Source organism: Suillus subalutaceus, assembly GCF_016647625.1.
Source record: "Suillus subalutaceus strain FC151 chromosome Unknown DFJ58scaffold_72, whole genome shotgun sequence".
NCBI classification, from domain to species: Eukaryota; Fungi; Basidiomycota; class Agaricomycetes; order Boletales; family Suillaceae; genus Suillus; species Suillus subalutaceus.
Genome location: NW_024540321.1, coordinates 162,361 through 179,856, shown reverse-complemented (window position 1 = coordinate 179,856; position 17,496 = coordinate 162,361). Strand labels below are relative to the sequence as shown.

The window sequence follows — 17,496 nt, the reverse complement described above, 5'->3', positions numbered from 1 at the left end:
AGTCGCAAGTATTGTTCCATCTGGAGACAAGTCCATCCAGCGGATTTCTTTGTGGACTCGAATGGGTCGAAGACGCTCGTCACGCTCCCCAGTTTCTCCATTCCAGGCGATGAGCCTCCCGTCCAAACTGCCGCTTACTATCAATTGCCCGTTTCGTGACACTGCCACACTCTGCACCCAGCTGAGATGTCCCTTCATGGTTTTCAACACACTCCCGTTCTTCAAGTCCCACAGACGAAGCATATTGTCCGTCGAGCCCGTCACCATACGTTGTCCATCGGGGAGCAGTGCGAGTGCGCATGCGGTTTTATTATGAGCTTCAAACACTCGAACGGGTTGTGGTCGTTGGAATGATGGGCTGCGCTGTATTCGCCATTCTTGTGAAAAGTAATGGTGTCAAGCAAGGTCGAGATAGACTTGTGGTGGGGGTTTTTCTCTAGGCTGCAGAGGTGCGATGTGCGTGTACTGGGCGTTTTTAAACACTTTTCACTAGAACTTACTAGGTAAAGGGCCGAGCTTCTTCCTCAGCGACCTTGTTCTTAACGACATTTGGGAGCCGAAGTATCCCGGAACAGTAACAGGGACCCACAACTCCTTGTTCCACAAGGGTTAGGGATGTTGTACGGTGAACTTCGTTATCGTAAATTCGCAACACCATAGTGTCATGTTATTATGTAATACAATTAACACAAGGTTTACTATATGGTATTAGTATAGTGCCACGAGCCGACAAATAAATGATCTGAAAGCATCCATCCACCACAACTAGCCCGCGAGATGTCTTCGCCGAGCAGATATACACATCAATCGCGGAAGCACATCACTCGCCTTCCGCCCCGCAGCAAGCGCACCCGTGACATCTCGCGCGAGCCTTCGACTTCGTTCCCAATCCATCGTCTGACGTACGTCTTCTGTATCTTCAACTAACAGCTCACGCCAGCGCTTCGCAGGACGGTTTCGAACTGCTGTTCTCGCGACTTGTTTCGACGGCGAAAAGGAAGACAAACGAGATGCGGGGCGGAATTCTCGGCGGACCATAGTTTGCGATGGCCCATTGGTCTCCGCGGAGATAGAATGAGACGGGGACGAGTCAATTTCAATTGCACTCGAGCTCATGTCGTGCATGACGGATACCGACTGTTCTTTGAGCCGAGAGAACTTCCTCGATCGTTTTGCTGCATAGGAGGGATCAACTAAATCTGGACGAGCTAGGCACAGTTTTTTCGGCTATTTCTCGTCGTTTGCGTCGTTCTGAGGAGCGAGAAGTCGAAGATTTTTCTGAGATGAAGAAGGAAGACTGTGGAACCTTGGAGGACGAGGCGAGGCTGATAGTCGAAGTGTCACCCAATAAAAGAGGTATCGTTGAAGCGGGTGTGATAGCGCGAGGCGAAGCTACAGTAATGAGGACAGAGGTAGAGGACGTTGCAAGGGGTTCATTGCGCCTGCGGTAAGAACTGATCTCTAGTTGAGGAGGGGATCCAAGTGACGGAGCCGACCGACTGGGTCCAAGGTTTCTAGGTAGGATTGCGGAGGTACGCTGCTCACGCTCGTGAGACGGTGATATTAATTCACCGGTCATATCAAGGAATGGATCTGGTGATGGAACCCTAAACGACCTGTAGTGCGGATGTGCCGCATGATGGGGATCATCGATGGATTCCTCGGTCTTTCTACGCCCGAGGGCAGAAACGAGAGATGGAATGACTTCATCTACGTCACTATTTTCTGTCTCAGGAACACTGCTGATATGTTCCTCAAGTCTGCGGCGTTTTCTCCTATGACCATCGGCATACTGTCTCTGAATCTGAGCTAAAGGGAGAGATAGATGATGAGAAAGCTCTTGATTGGAAAGGCTCTTAAATGGCTGAGAGCGCTGCGATGGTGGAACATCTGATGATGCTTGGGAAAAGGTTTTAATGCTCTGCTGATTGTACTCTGCACTCGCGTCTTCGCACATCCGAATCGAAACATTGTGCACTTCAGGAGGCTTCAAGAAGTTATCATCGAGTAGCTCAGGTAGCGATAACAGTTCCGCCTCGGCCATGACTACATCCTCTAACAATGCGAACAGAGATGTACATGCACTCCTAGACACCACGGACTGCGCACGGGTCAGGGGTTTACCCTCGTCGAGTTCATCGGAGGCAGGGAGTGTTGTTGGCGCGTGCCGGGGAATTTGGCTAAATGGGTCAGATATCCGTGAAAAAGGGGTGGCCAAGGAGCTCCTGAGCACGTGTGGGGAGGAAGGTGACAGTGAGAGATCTGTGATTTCAGCAGTTCTTTGACCTTCTATTTCCTTGCCTTTCCCCTTGACATCTCGTGGACGCAGGTCAGGTGACGATACTGGCGTGGGGAGGCTCTGATCAGCAGAGAGCGTGATAGCTGGGACGAGGGCTGTATCGTTAGTCTGTACAGACACCGGGACCTGAACGCTGCTTTCCAATACCGGAGCCTGAACGTCAACTTCTGCTATTGCAGCTGCTATAGACTGTTCTTCCACAGGACCCAAGTTTTCGACGCCGATAATCTGTGCCTCGCCTCCTGATATCCGTGACGGACTTGACGATAACCAGCTCTTAATCGATTCTCCCACGCTGTAATCCCCAGCAAAGAACAGGCGCGCAGTCCTGACATGCGCATCAGACCCATCGTCGTCGCTCGAGTCGTCCGAGTCTCCCATATAGCGCTTCACCTGCATGTGGGTCTTGGTCGTCCTTTTGGGAGTCACCGGCGCAGAATTGTTCCAGGATGATAACGGGGATGAACCTCCATGCTCAGAACGTGAATTTGGTAGACGCCCGAGCACTCGATCAACGATTGCCTTCTCCTTTGGTCCTAACCACCCTCGGAGTACATCCAGCCGTCGTCGCATACTCCCGTCATCTGCCCACTTCCGTGCTTCGAGTTCAGCAGAGTCACCGACGAGGTTTTTCATTGCCGAATCTGTATCCGCGAGGTCGAGGGAGGCGAGATCGAGGACGCTGGGATGCACAATTCCTGACGAGTTCAACTCATGTGGGATGGGATCAGCACGGTCATAAATGGGCGGAGCCATGCACTCCTTGAACATAGAGTTCATCGCAGTCCAATCGAGACCGCCGAGAGCGGGCACGAGGGTATTGGGAACCACTCGACGCGGGCGGAAGAGGGAAACAAGGTTGAGCAGTTCTGGTAGGGGAGAATGTCGTTCGAGAGGTACAAGCTATAAGAATGCCAACATCAGTGCCTTGTATCAACAATGGAGGGTAACGGAGGGAGAGGGAGAGAAATTGCGTGATACCGACCAAGCGATCGACATCCTTCCCCATTGCAAGACGTCTTCGTACATCCATGCGATAGCCTTCCCACTGTGCACATCCCATGGTTACAGGATTGACATATACAACCTTTTTCCCCTCGATGCTCCGTGGCGTTAACTCATTCTTGAAGTCGAAGCTAATTCCCATTCATTTAGTGAATGATCATAGCAGGTTTTGTCACACGTGAACAGGGATGAATATGACGAAAATGACGAACATAACATGCCATTGGTCAGCGAAGTCGACTGATGGAAGATGGAATAACATACCTAGGTACATCTACGAAACTACAGCGCTCAAACCGTTCACAAGCATGAAAGCGGGTGCTCGTCGCATCGCGTGTGACGAGAGTACGAAGAAAGGGATCTGATATATGCGTGTAGACCGCATGTTTGTATCGATCGACATGAATCTGGAGAAGCAAGTATGTCAGTAAAACGGAACCCTACGTGTAATGATAGAAATGAGAGGGCATATGAGGCAGCACAAAATACTGTAAAGAGTAGAATGCAAGCAGGATGTAAGCGCATATATGCGCCATGGAAAGATGAGAACAGTTACATACAAGCCGCAAGGGAAAAAATAGAACGAATAAATGGATTCCGAAACATACGAAAAGATCGCCCATGATATATAGATCGTAAAAATGGGCGTTTGCTTACCTGACACTGGAACGCTCGCGCGATACCCTTGAGCACGTCCTCATATCCCCAAGTCCACGAGTTTATGAAGAAATAGGTGTCCTTATCAAACAGCGCAATGAGCTCGACCAGGCCTTTGACCGCGTTTTCCTGCTCACGTTCGTAAACCATTGACCGATCTGATAGTATCTGGAATAATCACCTTTGTGGGGACAACGGTTCCCCTCAACATGCACGCCGTATCCAAATAAATCGCATTTAATGTTTTTGTCAAGCTTGCTGCTTGGCCGCCCCGCGCTATGAGAACACGGAGATCTTCCTCTGCATCTGGGATGTATGGTTGGAGAAACGGATTTCGAGTTAGAGATTTTAATAGCCAATGTTCGGCGCGTACGTCGCCCGTGTGAAGAATCGTGCCACGAGGACCTTCAATGAGGAACCTATGAAGCAGGGATGAGCGTTAGGGAGAAAACATACAAAGTGAAACGCACATAGCGGCACCCGGACAGTGATTTGCATCAATGAGTGTAATAGTCACCGTCTCAGTCGACGATAACTCAAATTCAGTTGGAGTATTCAGTGGGACCGCGTGCTTTGTGTTGATGTATCATGTCAGAACACGAGCGTGAAAAGAGCTCTTGCACTCACCAACAAATCCCTACTACATGCTCCACCTTCAACCTTCAAATGAGCAAACGTCTTCATTGCAACTTCACCTGCATCTTTCTTTGCGCGTTCCATATAAATTTCATGCCTCAAAAGCATCTCTTTTGTATCAGGCGAGCATACTACCCGGGCAGCAAATGATTTTGATGATAGGCCGAGAATGTGGTCTGTATGTGAGTGGGTGAGGAGATATAGTGCTGGTGTATTATACGGAGCTGGAAGGTGAGCTGTGCAGGTGAAACAGTCGACACGGATGGGATAAGGGAGTGCAAAAGAGGCGTAGGGCGTTCCTGGGGGCATTGCTAGGTGTCGACAACTATGGGTGAATGAGATAGGAGAAGCATGTAGGAGAGAGTTTGGTGGAAAACTGACTCAAGTCGGAAAGAGTCAGACAGGAGATGACCAAAGAAGGACGAATCCCGGGGAGTGCTCACTGCTCAGTGTGGCATGGCCCAGTGATCAGTCACGTGGTACGTGTCAGTGACCGGCACTGCGGCGACAACCGCCGGCTTTCTTGTTGTAGATTTGTTGGCACTCCTCGGTGTCGACGTGTTATCAATTCACTCTAACATGGATGAACTTATCCAACATTGGGGTACGTATAGAATCCCTCGGTACCCACGGTGACCGGCCACAGATTGAATTGTCATTAATCTCATACAATTGTATGTTTTTGATACAGGCCAGATAGCAAGTACCGGAATATTGGGTACAGCTCCTGCCTGTTGGGTATAAACCTTGATACGTCCTATCCAGCACGCTCCCCCCGCACACAAAAGCCAGACTGATCTTGTAACCGTCTTGGCCCGGGAGCACTATCTAATGTCCCCGTATAGGTGAACGCCGCATACTAGCAAGTACTCCCGACGTTTATCAGTAAGGCTCTTCAGACTGATTAATCTCCTTATCTTTCACATATTAATAGATTCCTTTCCAAACGGTAAATCTCCGTACAAATATCTCGCACATTCCTGATGCCATTCAGTCAGACAAACTTCTTTTTTTCATCATGCTCGCGCCACATTTTAATATCGATAAGCCAACATGCGACCTTATTGTCATTGATCCTCCTTGTTGCACGCCCCAATCCATTTGGCACTTGGCACCGCACGGAGACTGCGTGACTTTGAGTTCAGCCCCCCAAAATGGATTTACATAAGTACCATGCGATGATCATTACGGCTCCGAAAGTCCTAAGCTAGACAAAGCCGGATCCGTCCCATACTCAAGTTTAAGCTGCACTGAATTGTCGTGCCGGCGCCGGTGATCTGTATCTTACTATTCCGAATTTCCGAGGCAGTGGACACGCGAACGTCGCGAAGTACTCGTGGCTGACACTATGCCATCCTGTCTTCGTGTCCCAGTCAGCTCGAGGCGAATTCAGTACTAACGGCCCTTTGAAATGTTGATTCTATCACAGCATAATTTCAACACTCTTTCTCCTTTTGTTCACTTCGATCTCCCAAGTTCCACATTCTTCTTTACTTAAATCCCTTTCAGCTGCCTGTAGGTTTACGCGTACGGGTTCAGAGGGCCCCGGGTGGAGATCACAATGGCGCTATCTCGTTCAGCTCGCATAACACTGTTGCTCGTCATTGACATCCTATTTTTCTTCTTGGAACTCGTCGTTGGTGAGCCACATCTTCAGCTATCACTTTGCTCAAATGATCAAATTCACGGATCAACAGGTTATGTTGTCGGTTCCCTTGCTCTCGTCGCCGATAGCTTCCACATGCTCAAGTAAGTGTCAGCCTTCAAGTCTACGACATATAATTTTGTGACCATGACATTTGTAGTGATGTGATGAGCTTGGTTGTCGCTTTGTATGCTATCAAGGTTCGAGCCAGACCTAGTCTTTCTTCGTTGGTTTAGTGAACATGATATAACAGCTCACGGGAAAGACCGCCGATCATTCTCGTTATTCCTATGGCTGGCATAGGGCCGAAATTCTTGCAGCTTTAACCAATGGTGTTTTCCTACTTGCATTGTGTTTCTCTGTTAGCTTGCAGGCAGTGGAACGCTTCTTCAGTATTCAAGGTCAGTCCAACAGGCACTTCATGCATACCTTTACAAATACCCTACTATCAAGATGTATCGCACCCACTTCTCGTGGTCATAGTGGGAGCCTGCGGTCTGGCCTCAAACATTTTCGGGTTTCTCTTGTTCCATGGTACTGTCGCACAATTCCGATTGCTTCGCCATATTTACCATTCATGTCTCAGAACATGGTCACTCTCATTCGCATGGTCATTCTCATGGTGACAAGGAGAGCGGCCATGTACATGCATCACATGCAACGCACACTGTCACCAACGATATACCCCTTCAGGACTCATCGATCACAGTTCGTACTCGCACAGGATCTTACTCGTCGATGTACGGACACCCAGCCGCTACCCGAGCTGCAGTTTCACAAGCCGCGCAGGATATTGCCATAGCTTCCCCTGGTTCACACCAGCGAAACGCCTCATCATCATCTCGTTCTATACGGATGGTTCCTGACGGTTCGGTAGAAATAAACATCACGGAGACTCGTATCGACCACCAGCATGGCAAAATCGAATCCTCCACAAGACCCCCACTTCCGAGCGGTCAAAGTCACAGTCATGGTCATTCACATGGATCAATGAATATGCGCGCCCTAATGCTTCACGTCATGGGTGATGCTCTCGGCAACGTTGGTGTGATTGTTACAGGTCTCATTATCTGGCTCACCACTTGGGGTGGTCGGTTCTACCTCGATCCCGCAGTCAGCATCATCATCACTATCATTATTTTCACATCTGCCTTACCTCTAGGTAAGACAACTCTTAGTTGTATTCTAACGCGGAGACACTAATTCACTCTTCTCCAGTTCGGAATACCTCGTTCATCTTGCTTCAAGGAGTCCCACACACCGTATCGCTCGAAGACGTGCGCGATTCCATCCTGAAAGTAGACGGCGTCCTATCAGTACACGAGCTTCACATCTGGCAGCTCTCAGAATCCAAGATCGTCGCATCTGTACACGTCATGGCCTCGAGGAACCATGATTTCATGCCCATCGCTGCGGACATACGCAAGGCTCTGCATCTGAATGGCATCCATTCCAGCACCATCCAGCCGGAATACCATTACCGTCCTTCTATAACCAGTGAGGATGGTCTGAAAGTACGTCATGTGTATGCTGTTGATTAGCCTATAGAACTGATGGATTTGCAGACATCTGTGGATTCGCCTTGCTTGATTCTGTGTCCTGAAGATCAGCATTGCGACCCCCTAGAGAATTATTGCTGCCGTAAGTGATTTCAGGTGTTTACCATGCGTCCTCATGCTGATTCATTTCTCAGCGCCGCCACCGCCGCCCACTGTGTGAACACAGCCATAGTACCTATACCTTATTCTACTTCATTAAATAGTGGAGTCATGATCCAGAATGTGATTATGTTATTTGATGCTGCCACCGATGCGAGTGGTTTGTAACCTGTTGTGTTAATTAACACGCGTGTAGGCTGTGCAACGGCAGTCGTCGATAGGGTGGTGGCATCCAGTGTGCACGTTTGCACACTCATGCAGACGAACCTGGTAGTCTGCTCCGTGATCCAGACCTCACACAGCAGACAACTATTGATCCCCGTTGGCTATCTCTCTCTTGCCCTCAAAAAGCTTCACTCCCTTCACTTCCCCAACATTGCCCTTACCCACAGCTGTAAAGTCCATGCTCCGTTCTGCCTTTGGAACACCCAATGCATCCAATAGATTATGTGCAGCCTCGGGAATGAAGGGTTGCAAGCATATACCAGTGACCCGCAGAACTTCGAGCGAGAGGAGATAGGACACTTGTGCAGCTTCAGGCGGATTTTGCGTCGACCAGGGCGCGGTGTGTGTTAATGCACCGTTCGCCTTTGAAATTCGTCAGGAGGGTTGAACACGAAATGAACAAGACTGCGTACCTCCCTGAGGACAAGGACGATTGCATCGAGCGCATCTCCCACCTCAAACTTCTCCATACATTGCTCGACTCTTCCCTTCAGGTCCCGTAGCGATGATAGCACGTCACCGTTGGGGCCATCCAGGGACTGATCAAGGAGCTGAACAAACGTGAGTTGAGGCGCAGACGCTACACGTTTCTGGATTGTTCTGGAGGTGATGCGCATGAAGAAATTGCCGAGCAAACTACGGATTTCGTCCGCATGCTTCTCGAGTTGTTCAGGAGACCAGTCTTGGAAATAAAGCATCTTTCGTAAATACGCGGGGAACGAGAAAGGTGAACATCCGTACCAACATCGTCTCTGAAACGACCGCCGACGCGTGCCATGTAAAATCGCACAGCATCAACACCCCATGTGTCCATGGCGTCGAATGGATCGGCTACATTGCCTATAGACTTCGACATCTTGCGCTGCTGTGCTGTCCAGTGAGCATGCGCAAGGAGGGTATGAGAGAGCGGCATTCCCATCGCGAGGAGCATAGCAGGCAGGTACAAAGCATGGAAACTTGATTTCCCGTGTCAGGTATTACCAATGAAGCCCGATGCGCATTGTGACATACCGAACAATATCCTTCCCAATGACCTGAATGTTCGGAGGCCACAGTGATCCTTGCCGCTCAGCAGGAAATCCAACTCCAGTGAGATACACTGTCAGTGCGTCGAACCACACATACATAGTATGTGACATATCGCCCGGAACGGGAATGCCCCAACTCAATCTCTCCCGCGGTCGTGAAATTGACAGGTCATCAAGAGGTTCATCTTTCAGGGTCTGTATCAGCCTTTCTCGGTGAGCTGATGGATATATTGATTTCGGATTGGTAGTGTAGTAGTCTAGCAAACGTTCCTGGAAGCTGGAGAGACGGAACTTGTAGTTTGACTCGCTGGACCACTCAACTGCAGAACCAGTTTCAATAGAGATGGGAGTTAAAGAGGAGGGTGGATGAGTGATCTGACTGTCGGTATAGAAACATTCATCAGAAATAGAGTACCATCCAGAATATGTGCCCTTATAGATGAGATCTTGTGTGGCGAGATCGCGCTACGCGGTCTGGGTTTGAGAAAATTGGCTGTTTAATGAAGAATATACACACCCATACATATTCCACAGCCTCTCTATGTCTAGTTTCAGTCGTGCGCAAAAATACCGTGTTACTGATGTTAGCACGAGTACCGAGCCTCTGTAACGCATTTTGTGTCAATGAGTTTAAGAAGAAATGGGCTGGGACACACACGAAACTGCTCGCTGAGAGTATCACAGAGTACGGAAGGCTCTATTCCGCGGTCCTTGGCGGCCTTTTGGATTTTCAAACCATGTTCGTCTGTTCCTGTCAAGAAGTGCACTAGTCGGCCCGGCTCAGAGATGCGCGTAAACCGAGCGAATATATCAGCAGTGACAAGTGAGTACAGGTGGCCTATGTGCGGAGCTAGAACGCATTAGTTGAGAGGGTATTGAGGAAACGGAGTAGACACCTGCGTTCGGATAGAATATTGGTGTAGTGATGTAAAATGGTTTGCTTGTGGAAGTGTCAATGGCCGTAGAGAGAAATCGATACAGAGCAGGTGATCGTAATCTACGTGAAATGTAAATGGGAGCCCTTGTTGGAATTTTGTGGCAGAACAACATTCAGGCAGAGGATGTTGCGTTTCTAGGCGCGTTCTGGCGTTGTTTTGGCTTGTTGAAAGCTAAAGCTAAAGGCCATGTCAAACAAGTGCAAATCGACCTGCCGGCAGTGATTGTAACTTCATGTCGATCATGTTATAATTGAAGGGTAACTTCACTCATAGGCTTTTACGACGACGGCAAATGATTTCAGCGGTTGGAACTGGATTATGAGTGCTTGGAAAAATCTGGAGTCTTCCCTGATAACGTTCTCTGATGTGCACGACTGTACAACGACGCTCAGTGTGCAATCAGGGAGAAAACGTTTCTAACTATAAGTTGATTCTTGAAGACATGATACGTGTGCATGAACGCTAGTACTTACTGTCCGTACAAAGCTACAGTTGTATCATAGTATATGAAGTAAAATTCAGTCCGAGTCCCCAGCATCCCTGCAGTGCATCGTCTGATCCTGCAGTTCCGCGCGCGCTATTAAGGTCCAATTATTAAAAATGCGACAATGCATCACTCTAGTGTCCCGCCCTCCACGACTGGAAATACCAATGAGATGAATTCACCATCCTTATTGTGTCCTATCTTCGCCGTTGCCACCACTATGTGTTTCAAGGTAATGATTGATTTGCGACCATTCATGGCCAATAAAAGTATTCAGCACGAGTTTCTGGAGGCCTGGCCATATTTGATCTGCAGATACTTGTCGTATAGCCTCGAGTAACGAAGAGGCAGCCCGGGGCCCTGTCAAATTGAGGTGTGTAATGCCAGGAAAAATTAACGCAAGAGTGGCGATCAACGAGGAGAAGCGCGCGCCATCGATGCGATGAATGCCTAGGGTGCGGAGGGCGGGGTACTGATGATCGTCAGTGAACAACTGATGCGAAGAAATGTCGACCACGAGACCGTAGGTCACCAATGAGGCGAGAAATGGAAATGAGGCGAAAACACGCATGAAATCATTAAAAGTCGTAATCATGATCTCTGATGGTATGTCATTTGTGAGGACTAGAGTGGTGATTGTCGAGTGGCAGGAATTTATTCCAGAAAGTATCTTCATGTTGGCAACCTCGAGGGTAGAAAGCTTTGGAGTGCAAGACTCATCAAAAAAGAGGGCCCGTGACCAAGGCTTGACTTGCATCTTAGAACCATATAGCCTCGCAGATTCGAGGGATGGAAGATATCTTCCGTAACGCGTAAAGTAGAGCAAAACAAAATCGAACATCGGTTCCACCAGTCCAGATCGAAGAGTGAGTGAGCGCAACCGACTTGCATAACGGAGAATGATGTTCAGCTGAGCAAGCAACGACTGTGGTACAGTTCTGGTGAACGTTGTTAACATTGCTGGCCAAGGATATATGTCGACATCAATAGGTATATCCGCAGAACGATGGATGCGCGTTAGAAGAAACGATGGGGTTTCCTCCGGGCACACAGAGATATAGGTCCATAGTGACGGATTAGAGATGGCTATAGTTCGCCATCGCCGGGATACGTGCGACGCTGTCTTTTCAAAACTGTCGCCGCTCCTATCTATCATCGTCTCAGCGCCGTGCTTTATTATTTCCACGAGAATCTCGTCTGGAAGACGGAAGAGTGGAGTAAGATCATTCTGGTGCTCCCCACCGTTCCTCGAGCACGAACGAGCAAGAGGTGATTGAATACCCTCGGCAGGTTGCTGGCATCCTTGTCCCTCCTGTCCACTCAAATCCATGTCTGCGAGGGTTGTATCTGATGTGCGCTCCACATCTGATGAGCTACGTGGTCGAGTTGTTAGGATGTTTAAGATGACATGCATCTATAAACCCACCTTAGGTCTGCAAGCGGTTCCTCAAAGGTCACCATTATCGTGCTAGGCTGCATGGTTTGATAAAATCTAGACACAGTTAGTCTAGCTCGCGTGAACTAACAAACGGCGAGACGCACCCTCAGTCGCGTGTAACGGACTGAGGAGAGAAAAGGAAAGACGAACGAGAACCAGTACTTATATGTAATACCCCCCAATCTGACCCGCATGGTTCGTATTCTGTTTTCTGTACTCCGCTGAACTGTCGCGTCGTCACGTGCAGAAAAATGGGAATTGAAAAGCGGCATCCGTATTAAAACCAAGCCCAAGGCATGTGTGAGATGTAGTCTCACATTACCTTCCATTATTACAGGGCGAATCCTTGTACTGAATAGGTATCACTGTTGAAACGCATTCCACGCCTCATTCAAAGCACCAAACACCCCATTGGCGATCATCCTCTGTTCAACTGTCGTATTTTGCGCGTTCAGCTGCAAGAGGTTTGATCAGCTTTCGTGGTCTCGGTCAAGAAAACGATAGATGACAAAGGCAACATATACCGGCATCTGACAGGACCCAGAAACTGTCATAATAACTGACCTTGTCTGGATGTACACGTGCAATGGCACGCGTGTAACGAGACTTTACTTGAGCATTCGACACAAGCTCATGCATCCCCACTTTCTGCCATCTTAGCTCTGGCCACAACACAGAGTCGAGGCTAGCAATCAATGCACGGATGTTAGCTTCTTTGCCGCCTTTCCATGCTATTAACCGAGCATCGACGGAATCCTTGAGTTCATATCGCTGGTTATCTTCGGTTTCAGCTGCACTGGTCGCAGCACGCAAAGCCTTGAGCGCCCCCGAGTTGGGAGGAGTTGGCGCGGGCTTGATCGAGGGGGCTTTGGGCTTTGGCTTGGGTTTTGGTACGGGGGTATCCTCGTCGGCACTAGAATTGAGCATCCGTCTGCATCGCCCAGCTCCACGCGCGCCTTCGGCACGTATGTTTGACGGCGTCCATGCAGCACCCGCAACTGATTCCCAGTCTTTCCTTGCATCGTCCCATTTTTCTCTTCCCTCACAGGCTTCTGCACGCCTTCGCCAAGCTTTGACGAGGGCTTCCCCCAGATCTACCCCCTCGATAACACCTCTATCATCACCAACTATCTCTATCACGCTCGCACAGTCCTCTATTGCACCACGGGTCTCACCCGTCTTGAGCCTTGCGAGCGCACGGTTGTTGTGCAGTGGAATAAGGAGGATGTGTGAAGCTGGCAGTGCAGCAATGGCAAGAGAGTAAGCAGATTCTGCATCTGCATACTGCCCGAGTTTATATGCGGACGTGCCCGTGGCTTTGTGTGAAGCAGACGTTGAGAGGGCTGAAGGTGATGCGGGGACCAGTACACGTTGTGGTTTCGGAGGTGAGGGAACACGAGCAGGACGAGATGGAGCTGCAGGAGGTGGAGGCTGTGGTGTTGGACGACCGCGTCGGAATGGAGACTGATAAACGGGGGCCTCAGATGAGAAAAGATCCACTTCTTTCGGTCGAGACTGCGATGGTGACTCGACAGGCTGTGAGGGAGGTTGTCTGGTCGGCCCATCTTGTCGTCTTGATGATCTAGTCGGAGGGGGATTTTCTTCATCATCCTTGAACCCACCAGTCACTCTCCCATCATGTTGCTCCACGCCAGCTCTGTCCGGTACTTCGTCAGATATCCAACGCGGCCTTCCACCTCCTCGCTGGGTCCCTGCCCCAGCTCGAGCCGTATTTGCACGTTCTTCGTATATCCGCTGTGCTTTCTCCTTGCTCTCCTTCCAGAAAGCATTTGCGCGATTGAAAACGCTTATACCGATTTCGCTGGCTTGTGCAATAATCTTCTCCGCTTGCACGTTAAGATCTGGAGACTGATGTGCTTCCGGTTCGGTACCGCGCGGTATTTCCCTGTCTCGGTCTCGGTTTGAGTTAACACGCTGATTTGGTGGGCGTCGTGGAGGCGGCCGGACTTCGTAGGCATGTGGCGAGGGAGATGGGGTGGAGGAATTCCCAGCACCATTTGCGAGAAGAGTCTCTAAAGCGGCTTGTACATCGAGACCAGTATCCGTAGCTGCAAGCGCTATACGCGCCTGTTGGGGAGAGAATCCCATTTCCACAATTTGCCCAACGATGTGTGGAGGTGGTGAGACAGGCCTCGATGAAAGGCGCTGTAATTGAGGTGCTTGAGGTGATGGTGTAGCGCGAGTGGATTGATCCTGCCCGATCAATGGACGATGAGTGCAAATCGGTAGGGGAACTTTAGTGCAACATACACGTGAAGACGATGTGACTGCATCGACTGGTCGTGCCAGGTCACCCAAGATGTCATCATTACTATCATCAGAGTGGGTCTCCAAAAGGGCATCCTCGCGATCACCAAAGTCAAAGTCACCAGGTGTACGTGAACGAGGAGGGATTGGGGGTTTAGAGCGAGAAGATGAATCAAAATCATCGAGATCCCAGAGCGTTCCTGCAGGCTTCTTTTGGGAAGTAGACTGTGGCTGAGGGGCTGTAGAGTCAGATGAACGCCAGTCGTCATCTCCCACTGGTGATTTCATGGTAGTGGTTGAAGAAGATGCAAACACAGAGAAATCGAAGTCGGCTTGTGGTGAAGGAGAGGGTGAAGGGTGTGAAGGTGTCGACTGTCGTGCAAGAGAATCGAGGCCATCCCAAGCAGATGGCAAGGGTGCAGTGACCTTGGTGGGTGCCTGGCCTTGCTGTAACTTTGTCCTCTGAGCCGCTGCCGCGCGCTCAGCCATGGTCATATTGGCACTATTACTTCTTCCATTCGCTAACGAGCCAGAAAAAAGAGTACTGAAGGCATCTACATTTCTCGCTCCACCTGCTGGCACAGGGTTTCGTGGGTGGGTGGTGGAACCGGTGACCTGCGGGGAATGCGTGCGTGAGGTTGGTTGAGAAGCAGAAAGAATGGAGAATGCATCATGGGACCGCTGAGGAATGTTGGTTCGTTGTTTGGCAGCCCCAAGTATCTGCGGAGGTGTAGGATTGGAGGGGGCAGATGAGCTCCAGAGGTCTGCGAATGAGTCAGACATCTAAATTTTGAGTAAGTCTGGAAGTTTGAAAGCCCTTCGTCTTCAAATCGTTCTCAAGATCAGCCACGAGTAGACCAGCTACGTTGAATCTATAGGTGAAGAACTAGAAAAAGCAATATGCAGATATGTGGGCTGCTACTAGGCCCTGGAAGTAGATGAGACGTATTCAAGCTAATGTAATCGCTCTTGGCAGAAGTCACATGGCGTAGTCAGCCAATGAAGTTTCATATAAACTAAAACTTGCCAGACGCCAACACAATTTGCGTACACCGAACAACCACAATTCTAATCCACGCACAAGTACTACATCACTATGATTAGAAAGGATCAAATACACTAGAGCCTGGACTAATCAATCGAGATTCCGGATGGCTTTGAGACGGCCACCTTTCCAAGCCTGAGGATGCTTGGTCCTCGATTTGTTCTAGATCAAAGCAAGGTATGTGTCTAAGCCTTTCAAGTTATAAATAATGATCGTCGGCTTCCTTCTGCTTTGTTTAGCTAGCAAAGATTCAGTCAAAGCCCAGTTGCGGGCATTCCAGGTGCCATCATAATTGCATCGTGGCAATGTGGCTCATTCAAACCTTTATGGCGGCTTTGGCGTTCGGGAGGGCTGCTGCGCACATGCCTGTGATCTCAGGTCTCTCATATCGAGTACTATGTTCGCTTGTCATTAAACTGGTGATTATTCTTCCAGAGTCGTGTTCAGCGCTTGCGCTGCACAAGAATAACGGTCGAACACTCCCAGGGGTGCGTCCACAGCCTCGTTCATCCACAAGCAATTTTCCATTGTGCATGCCAGTGGCTTTTCCACAGTCCACTACCGAAAGCAAGCAAGGATCCGATGGCTATAAAGGTCTTACATCTGGCGTTGGTTGTGAATCCCTATCCACTCGATTCTACACCAAGCATCCATACAATATGAACTCTCGCGTTCGCCAAAACCCCTTTTCAGAAGCCCACATGGGCATCACGAAGTGTTTCTGTGGAAATCTGACGGTGGAAAATCACGATTTCTGTTTTTGCTCTCCGGAGTGTGCCCGTGCAGATGCTATGGCCGCCCTCGGGGGAGAAGATTCCCACTATCGGAAAGTCGTGCGGAAGGCATATGTCAGCTGCGGTGCTCGGCCGCCTGCCATATACAAGCGCAAGGCAGAGGAGAAAACTCCGATTGCGAAACATGTTCCAGCCATCCCTCGACCTGCCAGTGCAACGCAACACAAAAAGCAAAATATAGGCGACCAGAATGATGGGTCTGCCAACAAAGAAAAGGTGTTCCCTACGCTAGCTCAAGTCACGACTGCCGTTCTTGCTCGAAAGGCAAAGCAGGGAGGCGAAGCAACGGTCGAGACTTCGATGAAAACTCCCCAAGTCGCCATTCAAATATCCCTCGACGCGCCCCCCGTTCCCCCATCTATCCAACAAACTAGGCCAGGCCTCGATCGGGGCGTTCATAAATCACCGTTGACACAATGGCGTGGTGCGCCACAGCAAATTATGCCACTAAAATTCGACGACAAGACCGTTGCCCTCAGAAGTCAACCACCGATCCTTCGCCCGGTAGCCGAAGAAAGAGGAAGGGAGAACGGCGATGATACTCATCTTCCTCGAAAGCTGGATCGTCGCGCAGAAGAAAGGCGAATGCCTCCACGCCATCAACGACCAGTCCTTCCAAACACGACCGCTGCATCCCGCCCTCCGGGTAGCCTTCGCCGCTCAGCTTCTTTAGGTTGGCACAGCCCAGCTGAACAACATCGCGATCGCGTCTCGGAGGACGAATCTCTTAAGGAATTATTCGACCAACTTGAGGACGTTCGAACTTGGTTTGAGGGATGGAATGGAATGTCAAAGTCCAACGCGAAGCCGCACGGGGTGTGATTGGATAATTAGACGTTCAATGCTGGGGACGGTCGATGATACTCAGGTCCCAGAGGGACCCGAAAGTTGTTGTGCAAAAACAAACATATTTAGTACGCCAAAGTCGGCATATATGTATAGGACGTTATACTTTATCTAACGTTTTGTGGAGGTGCCAGCTGTACATGTGTCATCTTGGAATTGTCTTTGTAATGGACCCCAAATGTAGACTGTCCTTTTGCGTCACTCCCGGCCAAGTGACCTTTCTTCCTTCGAGTACGTGCGGTGTCATTCGTCAACCGTTCAACGTTCAACTCTAAAAACGGGACGACAAGTTGCAGAGACATGTGGATGAACTTGTATGATCCATGGGCTGCTCTCTGCTGCTCTTCCTAAGGTGCAATGAGGGTATTGCAACCTGCTACTGATATTAGCATTGTGTCATTGTTGCTGGAAAGCGTCAATAAGTCTAGGTTTGTATCGGACTCGGAGGGTTTTACTGCTGGCTGCCAGCAGCCACGGAAACTCGGACTATAAATCTCCCAATAGATCCCACTTCGAATCAAACAGCAACG

General features: G+C 49.6%; 6 protein-coding genes across 6 annotated transcripts; 2 read left to right on the top strand and 4 right to left on the bottom strand.

The window, feature by feature from the left end:
- Positions 1 to 2,794: 2,794 nt before the first annotated feature.
- Positions 2,795 to 4,906, bottom strand: DFJ58DRAFT_630103 (beta-lactamase-like protein; the record flags this gene model as incomplete). The annotated part of the gene is made up of 7 exons (XM_041381187.1): positions 2,795 to 3,202; positions 3,285 to 3,435; positions 3,569 to 3,711; positions 3,962 to 4,090; positions 4,143 to 4,380; positions 4,432 to 4,532; positions 4,589 to 4,906. Coding segments are annotated over 7 exons (1,488 nt in total), but the record flags the coding sequence as incomplete, so codon positions are not given.
- A 948-nt stretch (positions 4,907 to 5,854) lies between these two features.
- On the top strand, positions 5,855 to 8,021 carry DFJ58DRAFT_794460 (cation efflux protein). The gene is made up of 9 exons (XM_041390455.1): positions 5,855 to 6,237; positions 6,295 to 6,346; positions 6,403 to 6,442; positions 6,496 to 6,643; positions 6,696 to 6,776; positions 6,829 to 7,404; positions 7,461 to 7,756; positions 7,808 to 7,883; positions 7,936 to 8,021. Exons 1-9 carry the CDS (start codon positions 6,159 to 6,161, stop codon positions 7,959 to 7,961), a joined length of 1,374 nt encoding a protein of 457 aa, XP_041242618.1. The 5' UTR covers positions 5,855 to 6,158; the 3' UTR covers positions 7,962 to 8,021.
- On the bottom strand, positions 8,022 to 10,274 carry DFJ58DRAFT_794458 (tRNA synthetases class I (M)-domain-containing protein). Its single transcript, XM_041390454.1, has 7 exons — positions 10,050 to 10,274; positions 9,810 to 10,003; positions 9,671 to 9,757; positions 9,137 to 9,618; positions 8,867 to 9,081; positions 8,539 to 8,807; positions 8,022 to 8,488 (listed from the first exon to the last, which is right to left on the bottom strand). Exons 1-7 carry the CDS (start codon positions 10,201 to 10,203, stop codon positions 8,210 to 8,212), a joined length of 1,680 nt encoding a protein of 559 aa, XP_041242617.1. The 5' UTR covers positions 10,204 to 10,274; the 3' UTR covers positions 8,022 to 8,209.
- A 488-nt stretch (positions 10,275 to 10,762) lies between these two features.
- DFJ58DRAFT_888584 (uncharacterized protein) lies at positions 10,763 to 12,231 on the bottom strand (the record flags this gene model as incomplete). The annotated part of the gene is made up of 2 exons (XM_041394699.1): positions 12,002 to 12,231; positions 10,763 to 11,948 (listed from the first exon to the last, which is right to left on the bottom strand). The coding sequence occupies exons 1-2, from the start codon at positions 12,052 to 12,054 to the stop codon at positions 10,763 to 10,765; spliced, it is 1,239 nt and encodes a 412-aa protein (XP_041242616.1). The 5' UTR covers positions 12,055 to 12,231.
- A 17-nt stretch (positions 12,232 to 12,248) lies between these two features.
- Positions 12,249 to 15,260, bottom strand: DFJ58DRAFT_794455 (uncharacterized protein). Its single transcript, XM_041390453.1, has 3 exons — positions 14,285 to 15,260; positions 12,578 to 14,227; positions 12,249 to 12,468 (listed from the first exon to the last, which is right to left on the bottom strand). The coding sequence occupies exons 1-3, from the start codon at positions 15,062 to 15,064 to the stop codon at positions 12,376 to 12,378; spliced, it is 2,523 nt and encodes an 840-aa protein (XP_041242615.1). The 5' UTR covers positions 15,065 to 15,260; the 3' UTR covers positions 12,249 to 12,375.
- Positions 15,261 to 15,306: 46 nt separating this feature from the next.
- Positions 15,307 to 17,136, top strand: DFJ58DRAFT_794453 (uncharacterized protein). Its single transcript, XM_041390452.1, has 2 exons — positions 15,307 to 15,503; positions 15,566 to 17,136. The coding sequence occupies exons 1-2, from the start codon at positions 15,468 to 15,470 to the stop codon at positions 16,940 to 16,942; spliced, it is 1,413 nt and encodes a 470-aa protein (XP_041242614.1). The 5' UTR covers positions 15,307 to 15,467; the 3' UTR covers positions 16,943 to 17,136.
- The last annotated feature ends 360 nt before the right edge of the window (positions 17,137 to 17,496 follow it).